The 18,745-nt window shown below is 41.6% G+C and overlaps 1 protein-coding gene across 1 annotated transcript; it reads left to right on the top strand.

Annotated features, from left to right (window-relative positions):
* The first annotated feature begins 1,311 nt into the window (after positions 1–1,311).
* ergic1 (endoplasmic reticulum-golgi intermediate compartment 1) lies at positions 1,312–18,680 on the top strand. Its single transcript, XM_053428439.1, has 10 exons — positions 1,312–1,476; positions 7,115–7,176; positions 9,798–9,870; positions 10,273–10,367; positions 13,776–13,900; positions 14,708–14,812; positions 14,908–14,968; positions 15,226–15,326; positions 16,097–16,219; positions 17,355–18,680. Exons 1-10 carry the CDS (start codon positions 1,457–1,459, stop codon positions 17,460–17,462), a joined length of 873 nt encoding a protein of 290 aa, XP_053284414.1. The 5' UTR covers positions 1,312–1,456; the 3' UTR covers positions 17,463–18,680.
* Positions 18,681–18,745: the final 65 nt, after the last annotated feature.

Raw genomic sequence — 18,745 nt, 5'->3', positions numbered from 1 at the left:
AAAGACCATTTGTGTCAGCAAAACTGTGCAGTTGAGTGACATTTCACAGCAGGAACTTTAATAACTAAATGTCTTCTAGGTAAATTTATCTAAAAGGCAACATGGTTTATGTCCTGCTGTTTGACGCTGTTTCATATTCTCACTATCCAAAGTTTGAAGACGGACATAAGTAAGATTGGTATATGATGATATGTATATACAAAATAAAAAGTATAAGTTGAATCTAAATAAAGAAGTTTCCTATATTATTGATTGGAAATTCTCATGTGTAATACAGAGTAGACTGTGTGTAGCATTGTCAGTCATTCATTCATAATTAGATCACATGTGGGCTCACAATGAGTATGTAAGAAAAGTATAAATTAATAATTGTTTAATTACCATGTTTTTAAAATGTTACAGTAGTTACAGTATAATGTGTACTACAGGCGACTCTTTTATGTTACTTGTTGTGCATTTAACCTCTGGGGGAAAGTTGACCCAGGGTTAGCTGACTGTTCCCATTTTTTGATAGATACATAGATAAACAAATGTTTATTGATTAATAAACAAACTATACTGCTCCTGTACCACTTATAAATGATGAATTGTTTCAGCACTGCATATGAAATTAAGCAAATTAAATTTGACTCCATGCTTCACACGATGCCTCCCACTAAACGGTATATAATACAATGTATTTTTAAGGTGAAAGAGCTTTTCTTTCAACCACACTTCGATCTATGGGTACCTATTAGTAAGACAGATTAATGAACACATAACGATAGTCAAAATATCATAAAATATGTATTTATGGGAGAAATAAATTAGATACAAATGACGTTTTCAAAAATATATAAAAATGTTCTGTTTATAACTAAAATGAAGTGTGTTATAAACCATTACATGTTTATACTTATAAATTCTGGATAAGGAGAATGTGTAACCATGACGTTAACATTTGTTTAGCACATGGTACAATAGAACACAACAAAAAATAAAGTATGGTTCAGCATGGCTACAGATAGCCATCAAGATATAGTTTGTAGTCTATAAAATATTGAAAACATATTGCAATATAATCATTTTATACAAAAGTAGACTTTGCTAAGAAAAGTCTGTTATAAATAAAGTTACAAAGTAATTCATAGGAAGAAATATGACTAAAAGAACAGAATAACAGATTGTATTAAATAAAAGAATATTAACAGTTTGAATTCCGTTATTTCTGAGAACTGATCGTTTTCTCCACTCGAGTTATAAAAAAAAGTCGGAGACACGACGAACGGTTCTGGCCGGAAGTAGAATCACTGAGCCGGAAGTAGCTCTCAGCCAATGGGCTTGTGCAAAGCGTCCTAAGCTGACGTCAACCCGGTACCGATGAACGAGCGGCAGCGTTGAGGAGGAGATCCGAGCTGTTTGTAGCCTTGTCCGCCGACCCCCCGCCCCCCCCCCCTCACTGCACCCTGCTGTCACCATGCCTTTCGATGTTAGGAGGTGAGTACGGGGCTTCCCTTCATTGGGCTCGGCTGTGGGGCTCGGTCAGTCGGGGAGCTGGGCTGTAGCGGATGAGTTAACGGCCGGTGAGGAGCGAGTCACATCCGGAGCAGAGCTACCTCACGTCGGGCATGAATGGGCCACATTGTCGCTGGGGGGGCTGGGGGGTGGCGGTAGGGCTGCAGAGTCTGCAGAGTGATGGTCCAGCCGCTGGACTGGTGCTCAGGTTTGCTCCCAGTTTAGTTCCTGCTCCTGTCTGCGCATGAGCAGAACACGTCCTAATATTTCCCTATTAGAAGTCACCTCAGGGCACGTAGGTAACAGACTGTCAACAGTGACGTCCTGCTCCGTCCGGTTTACTAATCAATAACGATCAATACACACACACACGTGTCAAAGCATTCAGACCCAGTACCCCCATTAAAACTGTGGGAGGAATCCGTGTGGGACCAGACACCACAGATCTATCCAGGTGATCTACTGGTGTCATGTGCACCTGGCCGACAGTCACACCTCCTCTGTCAATAGAGCACACCCCAGTCAAAATACAGGACAGGATGTTTGCTCTGTGGTCACAGGGACAGATCCTGACTGCTGCTATGCCACCGTCTGAATAGTCAAGGACACTCAATCCTCCAATCAAACTGGAAGCAATTCACTTCAAATTAAAATGCCTTATACTTTATTACTGGTATTGAATATGTCTCATTGTTTTAGTTAACTGATTAGTCTACGAGAATACAAACTGCCCCCCAAAAAGCCAAGTCCAGCTCCAAAGATATTCAAAGGTGTTCAAAGAAAAGCATCCAATTCTCTCTTGTGTTTTATTCATATTTTATTGTTTATTACTTTTATGTCTTTGGCTTTTTATCATTGCCGATCTTCATCATCAGTGTATTCCTAGGACCTGTGAAACTGATTCTGCAATCCAAATTTGTGGTTATTATAAAGTCGAAGTTTAAATAATGGTTGACATATCGATTTTTATGGTTGGTTTGAATAATTGATTAATAGACAAATTATTTCAGCCCTATAAAGTAGATTTATCTTTAACAGAGTTAAGAAGGAGGCAAGAACTGAAGCTTCGGGTGGAAATGTGAGTTCTCATCAGGAAAAGTAAACGATTTAGGCCCTTAGTAATAATTACTTTTTTGTGATTCGCATTATATTCTGTTTAAAATAAATATTTTCTTATTTGTGATCACATATTTGGTTGATGAAATGATTGCTGACCAGCAAAAATATACAATATTGATAATAGATTCATCTTAACGTTAGGAACTCGATAACCAGTGTTTAGCATTTACTTCTCTTAGTTTCCAAAATGAGAATATTTGCTGCTGATAAAAATGCTGCTGATAAAAATGATGTTTTATATCATTGTATATTAATTTATATCAGAGATTTATTGATTTAACCATGGTAACTGATAATGAAAAGGATAGTGGGTCGTCCATCTCTCAAACTCACACATTCGCTCTCCATCTTTCCCTCAGACCACAGCCATGATGCAATAAGCAACTGAATTTAGGAAATGATTTGGTTTCTCTTGAGTGCGAGGATGACCTGTGCTTTTCTCACAGTGAATGTGCTCTTGGGTTATCAAAGAGGTCATGATCCGTTCAGATGCTTCCCTGACTCAATGCCCCAATTATACAACACTGACATTACAAGACCTGGAACTCGATTGACCAACTGTGCTGTTGTTTCACCCAGAAACTCATTGGAGAGACCAGGGTGTTAGTCAACACAATGAGAGTCTGTGACTCTATAGGCGAGCATAGATTACGCCACACACTCGGGTCGCGTGTATTCCCATAATGCTGTAGGGCTGAATACATTGTGTAATTTGAAACAGATTAGTGTTGTGGAATATATTTTGTCATTATCCACAAATGTTTTAGTTGGTCTGTTGTCATTTTCTTCTTTGTTTTCTTTGGATTTGTGGATGTCGTGTGTTGAAAGAACAAAAACCCTTAACTATCTTCTGTCTGAAGATAGTCTTTTGTGTTTAGGCTTACTTTAAAGTACTGTATGTAATATAGTGTTTTCTAATTTGGTATTGGTTCTTATCGGAATTGAAAGGAAATTCTTTATACCTTCACAACAACATGTTGTCTGGGAGCAAAGTCTTACATTAATTGCCTCAACTCAATCTCAAAAGGCTGAAGTGATTATTATTATTATGATCATCGAATCTTTCTTTTCTTATTATAAAAAAAAAGTACACTATTTTGTTGAAGCCAAAGTGAAACTGTGTTTCTAGCAAAAATGATTTTTCAGTTGATTGATTAGTCCTTCTACAGAAAATAATTATCAGCAGCTATTTTGAGAACCTTGGTTTGTTTGGTAGAAACTGTTTTCTTTAAAAGCTCAGAACTCTATAATCCTTGTTGGGAACTTTCCTGGATTATTTAACAGTTTCATGTAGTGGGAAGTGACACAAATCTTATTGTGTAGTTGAAAATATGGGCTGGACTGAGAGTCAGACTCGTGTTGTGAGATGGTTCTTTTCCTGGACTATTTCCTAAAAAGGTCACAATACTTTCATATTTTAAAACCTACTACACAGACAACGATCAGCTTCCAATCATAAGCATAACCTCACTCATAATGCCTGAGCAGCTGCTCTTCTGAATGAATGAGTGAATAGCTGAAAGGATTTTATCCCTAAGTTAAATCGTCCTTTAGATTACATCATCTATTTGATTTGGCTACACATGATGATGCTGTGTTTATGAGATGCTGTTGACTTAGAGCCTCAGTAAGGATGCTGTCAGAGCAATGGTTGACTGTTTGTTTGATACCTGACGCATGCTGCCAGGAGATGACTTGAGCAGAAACCTACAGAGCAGCACACGTGTTACCTTGTAGCTGGTGATGGGAGATGATCACATGTGAGCGGACGAATTCTAAACTGTCCGTTACATAGAGCAACACGTTGAAAGGATGAAACACTGACTCACTCTGACTCATTTGTGAGATAAGGTTCATTTAGTAAGGCCGCCTTCTCTGAAAAGCGGCCGCTGTGCTTTCATTTAATGGTGTCAGATGAGAGATACTGGTACACGGCGTCCTCGCCAGTCACAAAACATCTGCGACCTTTCACAGTAGATTGAGCAGTGGGAAGTGACGAAGGGAGATGTGTTGACTGTAATTCAGGAAATTACAAACGTCAGCGTTAGACCGAGAGGTGAACTCTCAAGACTCAACATCCATATTCATGAATACAAAGTGTTCTGAGCGGAGGTAATTAAAGTGAAGCTGAGTTCTCATCGAGCATTAAAATAAGTACCTAACAGTGTGAGAGGTGTTCAAGTTTACTGCTGTGATCTTCTGAGAAAGTGTGCGATTAAATGCGATATATTTTACAAAATATGAATAGAAAAATACGTACTTTTCGAACGATGTGGTACAGTACCTAAAAGAACTCAGTTAATGTTGTTCTTATTTCACAAAACACATATATGTTTCTGAAATTTTCTTTTAATTCTCTTTCTATAAATGAGTTTCTAATATTTCAATATATTTATCCGACTATTTCTAAATGCTGACATGGAAACTGCAATGAGTCATTTTCGGAATCTGAAGTGTGTCTATCTCTGCCCGTGCACCAGTTCTCAAGGTTTAAACCACAGCAGCAGCGTCAGTGAGACTTCCCCCACAGTACAACACAGATCTATTTTCTCAGACCTACCCTGAATATCTACTGTACATCCATCTGAGACTATTTACATTTCACACGGCTCATCAGATTCCATCTCAGGTCTTGTGACAACATGACTAAGATTTGGTTTCCTCACCCATATGCATGTGTATGTTTATGTACTCGTACGGAAAGAGATGACGATCCCTGAAAGTATTTACAACTGGTGGAAAGGCCCTGAAACTGTTTTGAAGAGACATGTTGTCCTTTCTATAGTCTATCATATGGTCGACGCTGTGTAAATACGTCGCCTCATTGGCTCGACGACATTTCAACAAACAAACCTTTTGTTTCCTTCCTGACCACCCTGACCACATACTGCTGTTTGGAGCATAAACAAAGAGGGTGGACAAAGTTTATCAAGCAACGCAGGTCGTGAACCCACGATCGCCTGGCGAGGATGCAAACCTGGAACTGAAAACAAGCGTTTCAAGGTTTTCACGTAACAGCAGTGCTGCATCACTGTGCTCCACCTGTCGGGTTGTCTCTGGAGATCAGTGCCGTGGCTGGGCGGAGGGGATGTGAGGAAGGAGACTCGGCCTCTGCACATGAAAGCCCAACATTGAGGAAGTGTGTTACTGTAGAATCTATTCTGATCCCGATACAGGCAGCCCCACCCTGCCCTACATATATCCTGCCAGGCCGGCTATTAGCACACAGTGATCTAATACTAATGGGACAGGGGTGCAGGAAGTTATAGATGGATGTGAATCTGAGAGAGAGGCAGAGGAGATGATAGGAACCTGGCTGAGGTGTTTAGGCTCCAGGGATTGCTTGTGTAGTAGATACAAACTAAAATCAAAACAAAGGAGAAGCAGCACGGTCAAATCTGGACAAGAATTCCCCCACCCCCTGTTTGCATCAGCTGAGATCATTTCTCGAACAGCTCTTGTGAAGAGATGTGTTTTGGAAGGAGAAGTGGAAATGAAGGAGAGAGAGAGAGGGAGTGTGTGAGGCGAAATGAGAAGAGAAAGTGGGTGGTGTTTGTGCAGCCAGTGGTGGAGTTTGGGGTTGAAAACCTTTCACTGCCCAAAAAGGACATGCGCAAGAACTCGTGAACCTAAATAGTTTTGGTGTTGAGTAGTTTTCCCCCCTGCTCGGCTCCCCAAATAGGCAACAACAGCATTTCACAAGAGGATAGTTGGTCCTGTCAGGTGGGGTCGATCCTCCTCCGCTTCTGATTCACTGATTTGCGCACAATCCCATTTTTCTCTACACCATCTACGTTGATGGGAAAATATTCAGTCGTAGATTTAAATGAGGATAAATCAACAGTCGCCTGTCAGACTGAATCCATCTCTGCTCCATTGTCCTGCAAGTTCCACTTCGTGTCAAAGAAAGTTCGAAGTACAGTTGTGTTTATATTCCTTTGTGTGTCTTTTCATCTGTGTGTGTCTGTGTGTGTTTATGTTGGCCTTTTTGTTTTCCTGTGTATATGTTGAGTGTGAGAGACCTTGATGTGTGTGTGTGGGGGGGTTCAGGTCAGAATTACCGAACACACATTCAAAGGAAGGAGTGTAACCGTGTGTGTGTACATTTCGTGCGGTCCACACTTTCTGACCTATTTCTAATGGGCTTTTTCAGGGTTAAGATTTTGTTTTAGGGTTTAGGTTAGGGTTTTGGTAAGGGTTTGGATTAGACACATCGTTTTTATGGTTAGGGTAAGAGGCTAGGGAATGCATTATGCCTATGAATGTCCTCACTAAGATAGATGTACAAACGTGTGTTCTGCAGCTGGCTGTCCGGACCTGTTATGTGTAATGGCGGTGGTCCACAGCTAACATTCCACCAGTCTTCTGTAATATTGCGAAGCCTGACGGGTACACAGTGTTCTCCCTTTCTCAGCACGTAGTGTTTACATTTGCTATTTTTCTTCTCACTCCTCCTCTCCTTCTTTTTTCATTGTTTCTCTTTCTCCCCCTCTCTCCTCAGATTCGATATCTACAGGAAAGTGCCAAAAGATCTCACCCAGCCCACATACACAGGAGCGTTCAGTGAGTAGCTCTTCACACTGCTCAGGCCCAAGATACGAGGCTCTGTGTTTGTTTCTCTTTTGATGTGTTGATGAATCTGAATGTTTAACAAGTCTGAGTTCTTATCTATCTGTCGGCCAGAAAGAAATTAAGATGGATAAAATATGTCTAACAATATTCAAATTCAGCTTTTAGGGGCAATGCTAAGACCATTTTTCAAGTATTTTTTAGTTCGACCAAACAGCCCAACAAGTACTTCCATAGTATTTTAATTAAAATAAAATAAAAATATATAGTTTTTTCAAAATCATCCTCAAAGCTAAGTTTGTGTTTTAATCAACTGATAGTTATTTGTCATGTCACAATTTACTTAACCCTAAACCCAGTGGCTCCTCCATGTGACCCAGTGATGAACTGGTAGGGTACAAATAGTTTCATAAATATTTGTAATGTGTTGTGTTCATTAGAATGTACAGTAGATAGATTAGAGGTACCAGCCCCTACTTAAGTGTTGTGGATGTTTCAAGGAGCAGTTAGTGAAAGGGAGGAGACACCCGCTGTACTTCGAGGACCTGCCTGTCCTGGTGCAGTGCTCCATCCTCACAGAGACAGTCAGTACTGATCAGTACCTGTTTGAGCACAACCAGTATGGTAGGAATGTTAATGACTGCGCTCGTTCATAGCCACAGGCACCTGAGAAGTCATCAGTGGATATCTGAATGGTTTACTCCTGTCAGGTCATGTGTTTCCAGTCACTAACAAGTCATTGTGTAATCAGGGATCGTGTTCATTATTCACTGTTTAATGGGATACAAAACACCTGATGACACACGTTGTGCTCCTCTGTCATTCTTCAGCTCAGGTTACTCATGGGTCAGCTGATGACAGCTTGGAACAACATGTCAGAACCAAGCTGATGACAGACTGCACAAAAAATAGAGAGCAGTGTTTTACAGACTTCCAACACCTTTTTTGTGGATGAGAGGGAAGAGAATGAGTTTGCTAAAGATATACACACGGTGTCCACCCATGAGGAAGTGGATGGAAGTTTCTTCCTGCATGCAGTCGCCTCCCTTCCTGTCTCCATCCTCTGTCTAGGGGTGAGCGCATTCGGTGGATTTGGACGTCGGGCGACTGTTATTTCTTCGTCCCCGGCAGCTCCGCTAACATTTTGATTTGCGTGGTTCAGGGGCAACAAAAAGCACACTCCCCCTTTTCACAATAGGCCAAATATTTGACCTGGTCTGCTTTTGTTATTGTGCTTTAGGGTCACATTCCTTTGGGTTTAGTTAAAAAGTATTTACTTTCAACAATACCGCTGGTGTTTTGCTCCTGTGGTTTTGCAGAGCCCCTCTCGCTGTGGACATGACATATCAATGTGTTGTTTGAGGACAATAACAAATGATTTGTACTATTTTTCCTATTTGTAAAAAAAATAAAATTGTGCTGTGAGGGGAGAATAAGTGTCGGGCAGAACAAAAATAACAAGAACGTCTGATTACGGCAATGGGCTAGTTTCGTATGTCACAGACTGAATCATGCTGTTACTCTATATCCTTTTCATTGTGTCACAGCCTTGAGAAAAACAAGCTTATGTTGAAATTAACCTTTGAGCCTGTTTCATCTCACGAGTGGGAAGGCTTAAATTGAGCTTAAATAAAGACAACACTCATTTACTCATTAGCAGGCCTTCACACTCACATTTAGTCATCCCCTTCCATTATTTCACCTTGTGAAGCCCATGGAGCTTTTGATGAACTTGACGTGGTGACCTGTGTGTGTCATAGTGACACTCCCTATTGTTTGTTGGTTAAACATTACTTTCTGCAAAGCCTCTGCAAACCGCAGGTTTGGCTGTGACGCCCGGGCAACCACAAGGTCACGTGACTGTGTGATCCTAGGAGACAGTTGTCATGTACACACGCCCCTCCTGCTGAGTGAGGGCTTTCTGACTGACACTCTCACCATACCAGATAAACCACAGTTGCTCAGACACAGATCAGCTTCTTCCATATTTATATCCGTAAACACGTAACTGTTTTTTCATGAGGCATATGCTTGATTACTTTGACACAGGAAATGAAACCGACAACGTTGCTACTTCTTTTTTCAAACTCAGACTTCATCTTGGCTCAGACTGAATAAGAACACCCCATATTTAAAGTTAATATTACTCATATGTTTCCTTTCTAATTTTTTTGTGAACACCTCACTATGGAGCTTCTCTGTTGGAGCCATCTTTGGTTTGGGTGATTGTGTGAACGTTTTTCTAAGGAAACTCAGACAGAGCTGAGTTTCAGCTCGTTCGTAGCATGAGCTCACCTCTCTTGAAGTGGATATGGTGTCATGGCTGCCTGTTGTGCTGGTATTCAATGTGTAATTAGTGCAGGAGGATCCTTTAAAACCTGAGTAATGGCAGCTTTAACACCACCAGTAAAACAGCTAATAAGGAAAAAATTTTGGTTGCTATGATTTCATTAATGTCAGTATCTTAGCTCAGCCATTCCTAAAGGCTGCAGGAGCCTCTTGCATCAGTCCCTGAAATTTGAGATGAATGCGAACGACTTGCCATTCGTGAGCTCAGCTGTGACTTTGAGTTTAAACAAGATAGTCAATCTAACGCTCTGCCTCTTTGCCCACAGTTTCCATTCTCTGCTGCGTCTTCATACTTTTCCTGTTCCTGTCTGAGCTGACGGGATACATAGCCACTGAAATGTAGGTATCGCACAATCACACCCCTCCCAGCAACCTTGCATCTCACAATATCCTGTAGCTGTAGAACAGGAACTTCATCACAAATTTTATTGCCAACATTATGCTGTGCTCTGTGTTGTAACCAATGAATGGGGTCAATTTTCTAACAGGAAATTGGCTTTGTGCACGCGTCAACCTCCCGGCGATGTGTCATAAGGGATGAGTTTGGGAGGGTGTGACAGAAAGGAAATTACCATGACAAAGATACACTAATGTTCTCTCCTCTCAGTAGAACAGAAAATGAATCCTTGACTGTGTAGTGTAAACAACGTGTTCTGGGTGCAGGAGATTGACTCATTCTTATTGTAATTGACTTTTTTGTTCCAGCCCATCTAACCTTTCTCTCCTCTCTGTCCATCCCAGTGTAAATGAACTGTATGTGGACGATCCTGATAAAGACAGTGGTGGGAAGATAGATGTGAGTTTAAACATCAGTTTGCCAAACTTACACTGTGATTGTAAGTATATATACATATACAACTCTCTACATTATACTTCCCTTCTGTTTGTTTCTCTCACTGTTCATGTCCTTTCTCCTGTTTCTTTCCCCGTATCAGACACTTGCTCTCCCTCATCATTAAACACCTCAAGCATATAAAATAATGATCTAAAGACTCAATGCTACTTGGCCCCTGTTCAGACCTGGTATCAACATCTGTCCTCAGAGATTCAATCACAAGTTGATCGTGTTATGTTTGTCCATTCACACAGTTGAAATGTGTCCTGAATGTGTCTCTTGTGACCACTTTGCTTCCTGTTTGCGAAGATCAAATTATGTTGTGTTTACCCCAGCCTGAGTTTATAGATGTGTCAGTAATCATTGGGTTTTTTGTGGCCCATGAAGTATTTGCGTTCACACGGCAAAAAGAATGTGACCGTATGCATCCAAGACCACGTCCAAATGTGGTGTGACGCCAGTTTTTAGACCTGGTATAAACATCCTGAGAGATCTGACCGCAAGCGGACAACATTAATATCATCTCTTCATACCTGGCATTTAAATGTGTCTCCTCCTTTGACCACTGGTGATCTGATCTCACCTCCCTCCTCTGTATGCAAATATTTACCTACGTCATTTGTGTTCACGAAGACCAAATTATGTTCTTTTCCCCCAGTCTGAGTTTACATATGTGTCTGTTGACAGTCTGTGTTACTGTAAGTGAGAGAGAGAGAGAGATAGAGACAGATAGAGTGAGTGTAGTCAAGAGGGACTGAATGGATGAATGCGCACAGCTATGAAGTAATAGTTAGCCAATTTGAAAAAAGCGTCAGTCTTTTTGTGGTGATCAGTGTTGATTTTGTGGCTGTGGCTGCAAACAAATTAACGTATGAACACTAAGGAGAGTCAGAAACGTCAGCTGACTGGGCGGTCCTTCACATATTGTCCTGGGAGCTTTGTGATTGGTTATCAGGCATTGAGGACACATTTGGCTGTGTTCACACCTGACTGGGGCGGTTAGGGCTTAGGGGGTAGAGCGGTAGGCCTCTAACAAGAAGGCCGGTGGTATCGATCCGAGTCTTGCCCATCTGCATGCTGAAGTGTCTCTGGGAAAGATATATATGCACTGTATGAATGTGTGTGTGAATGGAAATGAACTGTACAGTAAAGCGCTTTGAGTGGTCATCAAGACTAGAAAAGCTCTATATAAATACAGACCTTTTAATTAAACTTGCATGTGATCGGATCCCTCAGGACGTATTTTAATACCAGGTCTGTACCGGGTTACACAACACAACACCAGACCTCTGCTTCCTCACAGCTGTGATCTGAGTTTGTCATGAAGTGGCCTCTGTTGGCTCTGGTTCTGTCCTCGATGTCAGAGAAGTGGGCAGGCCGCTTCAAAATGAGCCAGGACGGAGAGCGGCCACATGTTATTTTGCTCGTCATGACACCCTGCAGAAAGTATGCCAAATGACAAATCAAACGCGCACACACACTCCACATCCGTGCGTTCACACCGGTGAGGCTCGGGCGGCGTCAGAAAACGCACACGCTCATTCAGTTCGAACGATATCCAAAAATGGCAAAGCCAATAAATGCTCGTGTGAAAAACGAAGTCCAGATTTGAGCGCGCGAGGCTGCGGCATGCAGACACACAGCTGTTGGCCATGTGTTTAGACAAGCTGGCTCATGGCATGCCTAAACAAAGGCCGTCCCCTTGCTGTTTCCAATTAAAGCCCTTGATGATTGTGTGTACGGTGGTTTTGTTTATTTGCAGAATTTAAACTTCTTTTTTGCAGAAATGCGGGGCCTCAAAAACCGGCCCAAACACGTTAGTCTAACCAAAGTGCAGCTGCATGTAATGAGCTCCTCAACCCGTCGCCCTGCGAGTTAATATTGGACATCGGTTCATTTTCCAGGCGTCCAAACACGTTGTTGTCAATTAAAAATTTACTTGAGAGAGAGAGAGAGAGAGAGAGAGCGAGAGAGAGAGAAATCATTATCATCATGGAAAAGCTGGCATTATTTATATGCTCTGCTCTGCTAAGCTGTTCCAAAGTTAAACACCGTCTTCCTCCACTGACCTTTACGGGTTGCCAGGTCTTGATTTGTGACTTCATGGAAAAGCAGAACCGCGTGTAATACGCTTATAATAATTCCAGCCCCCCCCCCCCCCCCCCCCCCCACCCACCCACCCACCCACTCACTTAACACAAACTCCCTTCCAGTTTTTAAATGTCTTAAAAAGGAGAAACAAGCAGCTCTCACACTCACTCTGTTCCAACTTCACTTGCATTCGCCCACTGTATTTTGAGATCTAGATTGATGGCGTGGGGTGTGAGGTGGGTCAAATTTGTCTTGAATGTCAAAGGTCAGACGGACGCCATGTGGAGGTTTTAGCACAGATCCAGCAGACACCCCCCCACACACGTACACACACACACACACACACACACACACACACACACTATCGCCAACACACAGCTCAGTCTAGCCCCTGAAAACCTGTCTTTGTCAGTGTGCCAGTGCACAGCGGCGTGCAAGGGGGGTGGGGGAGCGGGTGGGGGGGCTCGGTGGAGTCTAGATGGAAAAACACAGACAGCGAGGGGGGGTCTGTTTGGACTCTGTGTATTTACTCTCTGCGCCACACTCTGCAGTCATATTGAGGATTTCTCTCTTAATCTTTCCCTTTCTCTGTTTATAAAAATGTGACTGTTTGCTTATTGAATGAAAGCAAAAAGCAAATGATATTCTCATTGTCGCTAAATCAAAAAAAAAGATTGATCATGAATTTATTTAATTAGATATAGTTAAGACTATTAAGAGTCACAAGATGGTGACGTCTTTGTTCTGACAAACATTCTGTCATCGTGTTTGTTTTGACTTTAATGCTTATTGTTGTGACTGTTAGCACTTTAGTCTTATGATAACATTTTCCTTTTTTTATTGCAATGTACTCCAGGATGGAAACTGAGGAAAGTGACAAATGTTTGGTTTAGACCTGAAACAATAAACTAAATTGTTTATTAAGAAAATAATTAAACCATCTCTGGTTTCTGCTTCTCTAATGTGGACTATTTGTTTCTTTCCTGTTTTATATCATTGTAAGTATCACTCAGTGTTTTCTGACATATTCAGAATAAAATAATTCTAAAGTTATTTGAGTATAATCAAATATAGAATCATCAATAATAACTAACTTGTTAGTTGCAGTTCTAATTTGGAATTTTTGCAACATGATTGGTTTCAGGGATTTTGTTTTCCTCTGAAACATTAACATATTTAGTTTTATTAGTTCACTAATGGAAAATTTTTTGTAAAATAAAGTTTGAATCCTGCAAAAGGGAAACTGTTTGATATTTTATTTCATTTTCATTCTTATTGATTATATCATGTTCTTCCCCGTCTCTCTCATTTCTTGAAGTGGTTGGTCTGGACATCCAGGATGAGATGGGCCGCCATGAGGTCGGTCACATAGACAACTCGATGAAGCTCCCTCTCAACCAGGGGGACGGATGTCGCTTTGAGGGAGAGTTCACCATCAACAAAGTAAGTCTTCACCACATAAGTGCAGAAGAAGAAGAACGGCTGCCAAATTGTACCAGAGGCTTCAAATGATCACATTTTGAGGATGTTGAGTGAGAGAAGAGACGCACGGTCCATATTCACGTTGATCCATACAACAAGAATGCATAAACAAAGAAGTAGGATCTATATTTTGCTACACTGATTGTTATAACTCCTTATACCGTCACTAAGCTGTTAAATGACCATATACTATGGTCATTTGGGCATTATTGAATGCTGAGGGAAAAATTATCATACAAAAACTAAATTCATCTGGCAACGCTGCTGCCACAAACAAAATGGCAAGTCTTACTTTTGTGCAGTAATTACAATATAATGAAGACCTAAGCACCAGGACTACATGATGTGTATTTGTCTTGGACTTGAGTTAAACATGGGAGCTGATCCCTCCCCCCTCCTCCGTCTGAGACAAATGAGGCCGACCTGCTTCCTCCTCATGTTAAATGGAAGAGCTCAGAGACTCAGTTACATCTGACGGCACACTCCAGTGTGAGCCCTGCAAAGTCCTCCGTGTCCCACCAACACTTTGTGCGTCAGTCTTTCCAGTGCATTTAAAATGATTAACCCAGCAGATGTACACTCAACACTCTTGCCCGTGGAATAATATGTGAAACGTGTTAAAGTGGGTCGATTTGTCTTCCGGAGGCACGGACCATTTAGTTTCCAGCCAGGTGTGTGCGTGCATGTGTGTCCTCCTGCTTGGTCATTAGTTAACTAAATGCGTTGTAGGTTCCCCGTGCTGTTAACCACACGTCCGTCTGTCCCCAGGTACCAGGAAACTTCCACGTCTCGACGCACAGCGCCACGGCGCAGCCCCAAAGCCCCGACATGACCCACACCATCCACAAGCTGGCCTTTGGGGAAAAGCTGCAGGTCGGGTCACAGAACCAAACCCCACCTAGAGCGTTCAATAAGATCTGCAGTAACGAGACTAAACGCACGTCTCCTCCCTCTCTGTTGTCATGCAGGTACAAAAAGTGCAGGGAGCGTTCAACGCACTGGGGGGGGCGAACAAGCTCTCATCTAATCGTATGTACACGCACCGCACGCCACACTCATCAGAACCTCTGTGTGACATTTATGTAAGGCTGCTGGAGGGCTGCACAGAAATGAGACCCCTAGTGGACGGCAGTCGTAACCGAACCGAGTGGGAACCTGATTCACACAGCTGACACGGCGTCTCAGATAGACAGACTCCAGCCAGTTGCGTCACGATCACATCTAGATCCATTTTTGGACACTGAAGCAGCAGTTTTGTTATTGAAATAACTCTGTTTCCCCCGCAGCTCTGGCTTCACATGACTACATACTGAAGATTGTTCCAACAGTGTACGAAGACCTCTCGGGCAGACAGAGGTTCTCCTACCAGTACACCGTAGCCAACAAGGTGCTGTCTCCCTGATCTTTCCATCCTTCCCATTGGATCATACCTTTATGTCATGATGTTTATGGTTTATTTTCTTATCATGGAAGCGCAGTGACCATCCCGACATATCGCTCGAGCCGGTTTTGCCGCGTTAACTAATGCACTCACCCTGAAGTGAAAACTGACGCCTAGTGAGTGGAAAGGTTTCCTAGTTGTCAACAAACCATAAACACACTTCCTAGAACTGTGTTGACTGACAGCTGAGTACAGGGTTTGAAGTAATAACAGTGCTGGTCAGCTGTGAAGCAGGGCGGAGGAGGGCCTGAGCGAAATATTCCAAAATCTCATCGCCAGCGTCAATAAAGGTTCAGCTGAGACACATCAGGGCCTGGACCTCAACTACAGTCATCGTTTCCATGCTGGATTTATTATCATTTGTACTATCAATTTGTGTTGTTGATCAGAATTGTGATTTGTATCAACTGGGACTGTCCCGTCACCACATCACCGGACTGTTACTCACAACACACTGTGGCCTCCTCCTGCTTACTTCATCTGGGTCTGAGATGTTTCAGTTGAACACTCATTTGTGCGTAATCATTCAGGATCTTTGGGTGACCTTACTCAAAACCAGTACTCTAATGACTCATAGGCACCACTGCCATCCCCAGAGATAAGAATGAAGTTATTGATTGCTTAAACCTAGTGGATGTTACTGCTGCACTGTTTATTAAAAACGGGCTTAAAACATTTAATGATTCATAACCGCTCTCTCTTTCCATCCCTCACAGGAATATGTAGCTTACAGCCACACAGGCAGGATCATCCCCGCCATCTGGTTCAGATACGACCTCAGTCCAATCACAGTCAAGTACACAGAGAGGAGGCAGCCCTTCTACCGCTTCATCACTACAGTGAGTGGATTCACCTTCTTGCCAGAAACTCAAATCTGTGGCCAAAAATCTGTGGCCAAAATATTCAGTATTTGACCCTGGCTAGATGGTTCTCTTTGCTGGTTGGTCCAGACTGAAATATCACTTGTTTGTGTTGATCACCATGGAAGTTGGTAGTTGGTAGTTTTTCCTCTCCACCATCAATTTAAACAAATGTCTAATACATTGGCTTTTGACCAGATACCTGGAAAACAAACATGGCAAACATACGTCCTAACAATCATTGTTATCATATGTACAGCCTCACTGAGCTGCTAGTTCAGCTGTGGACTTGTATTGTTCCATTATGTGGAACAGACGTTTATAACTCTCACCTTTATGCAGTTCCCCTTTAGCGTGATTTGCGTCTTTGCATTCAGTGTCTCACTTTTGGTTTGTGCTCGCATCAGCTGATAGCAAGCAACTTTAACAATCAACTATTTCCTCAAAACATCAAACAACTTTGTCTTACTACAATTAAATGTGAAAATATTCAGTTTTCACATTCGCGTAGAATGTTTGTTTTTCTTTCCTGGTTCCCTGAAAGATCTTTTTGGGGATCTTAGATTTGAACAAATAAGAGTTGGATCAGAATATCGCTACCGGCAAAGTAAAATAGGGTGAAATAGTTTGATTGGAAAGGGGTTTAAAAAAGTCAAAATCACCTTTGAAACTAATTCAATTCTATATTTTCTCCCTTTGTTTTTTGAATTCCTCTTATATGACTCATCTCCTTACCTGACCCTGTGGGTTGTGGAATTTTTTGCCAACACCACCTCATCAGGAAAGTTTCCTGCTGACTGATAATGCGGTCAGAAGTAAAATGGCTGCTTCGCTGATGACGTACAGTTATTTGTCTTTTAGTGTCGTTTAATTATATCGTGACTTAAGACATCATGGGTCGGAGATGACTGTGCTTTGTAATATGATTATGAGTCATGGTTAAAGATTGTGAGTCAAGCAGCGACAGAGCTCTGCTGGATTCCAGCACATTCCGAGTTGTGAGTGTAAAGTATTGTTATGATTAAAGCCAGCTGATATCGAGCCGTTTGTAACCAGAAAGGAAAACGTGGAGCTTTTAAGCCTCGACCCTGACAGACAGATTTCTTTTCTGCAGATTTGTGCCATTGTCGGAGGGACGTTCACAGTGGCGGGCATCATCGACTCCTGTATATTCACAGCTTCAGAGGCATGGAAGAAGATCCAGATCGGGAAAATGTCATGAGGATCAGTCTCCCCGCCTCCCCCAACACCTCTTATTTATAAGTGCAAAGTTGCTATAGCCTGTTAGCTAAATCCAGTCCTGCCTGAACCAACTTCCTCGAGGGGGGGGTGTCGTATCAACGTGACCCATGAAGGGGCTCCGGCACTCGATGTAACTATCAGGCTGCATCTCAGTTACTGCAGCTCCATCCATCTGCTCCACTGACGTGTGGACACCGACTATCACATGTCCACTTCCTGTGTTTCCAGAGCCAGGAGAGGAGAGGAGAGCTTTTGTTACTGTGGTCTCTTAAGTATCTTGTGTCAGGGTTCAAGCAGAATAGGTGTTTCTGAAGGCTGATATATTTTTAGAATGAAGTCAAAAAAAAAAAAAAAGGTGCTGGGATTTGTGCTGACGGTCAATGTTTTAAATATGATCAAGAAGCGTGTGACAAAAACATGGATTCAATCATGTTCAATTCAATGATATATAGGTTATAGAAGGGGGGAAATCAATATCTACTAGTTACTATTTTCTACTTTCAGCCCGAACTATTGTTCATCTTGAATCTCACTTTAACAGTACTGCAGAAAGGGACTGATTATTTGAAGGAAGTTTAGTTTTTTTGTTAAACTGTACAACAGGAGATTTATTTTATCCATCCTCTCATTTTATTTCTTGTAATTAAAACTGTGCCTTTCAGTTTACTGCTCCATTTTAGAGGATTCTGACCCCCTCTTATTAGCCTGTTACAGTGACTGCCACTAAAACTAGTGTTTTTCTATCCTTCATGTTAAAGCTACTGTAGCTTTAGTTTCTTGATTTCTTTTTTTATCCATTTATACCTGATATTTCATCAATGCTGTTAAAGGTCCTAGTTTTTAATTTGTCCATTTCATTTCATTTTTGGGTAAAAATTTGAGTAAATATCAATTGTTTTGCTGAGATAAATGTAAATTGTTTTTACAATGTAAATGAACTTATTTAACAAGTTATTCAATGAAATGTGGAGGTTTGGTTCTGTCAGGAGAAAATACGAGGCCAGATGTTTGTTTGTTTTTTTCCTCTTATATTTTTGTTATTTTTCTACTATTGTCAGCACAGCTTTTCTGATCAAGGACAGTGATAATCTCAAGCCCTCAGAACTGGTCTTTCTACTACAAAGGTCATCCATTTCTTGTTCCATCTCAAATGACTGTAACGCTATGTGTCCCTCCATTAAAGGTCCAATAGAAGACACTGACTGTTGTTGCACTTTATTCCTTTACACTTTCTCTTTTACTTAAAGAAGGATCTGTTTTACA

Source organism: Pleuronectes platessa, chromosome 8 (assembly GCF_947347685.1).
Source record: "Pleuronectes platessa chromosome 8, fPlePla1.1, whole genome shotgun sequence".
Taxonomy (NCBI): Eukaryota; Metazoa; Chordata; class Actinopteri; order Pleuronectiformes; family Pleuronectidae; genus Pleuronectes; species Pleuronectes platessa.
The sequence above is the reverse complement of the archived record's forward strand: the minus strand, read 5'-3'. Positions and strand labels throughout refer to the sequence as shown.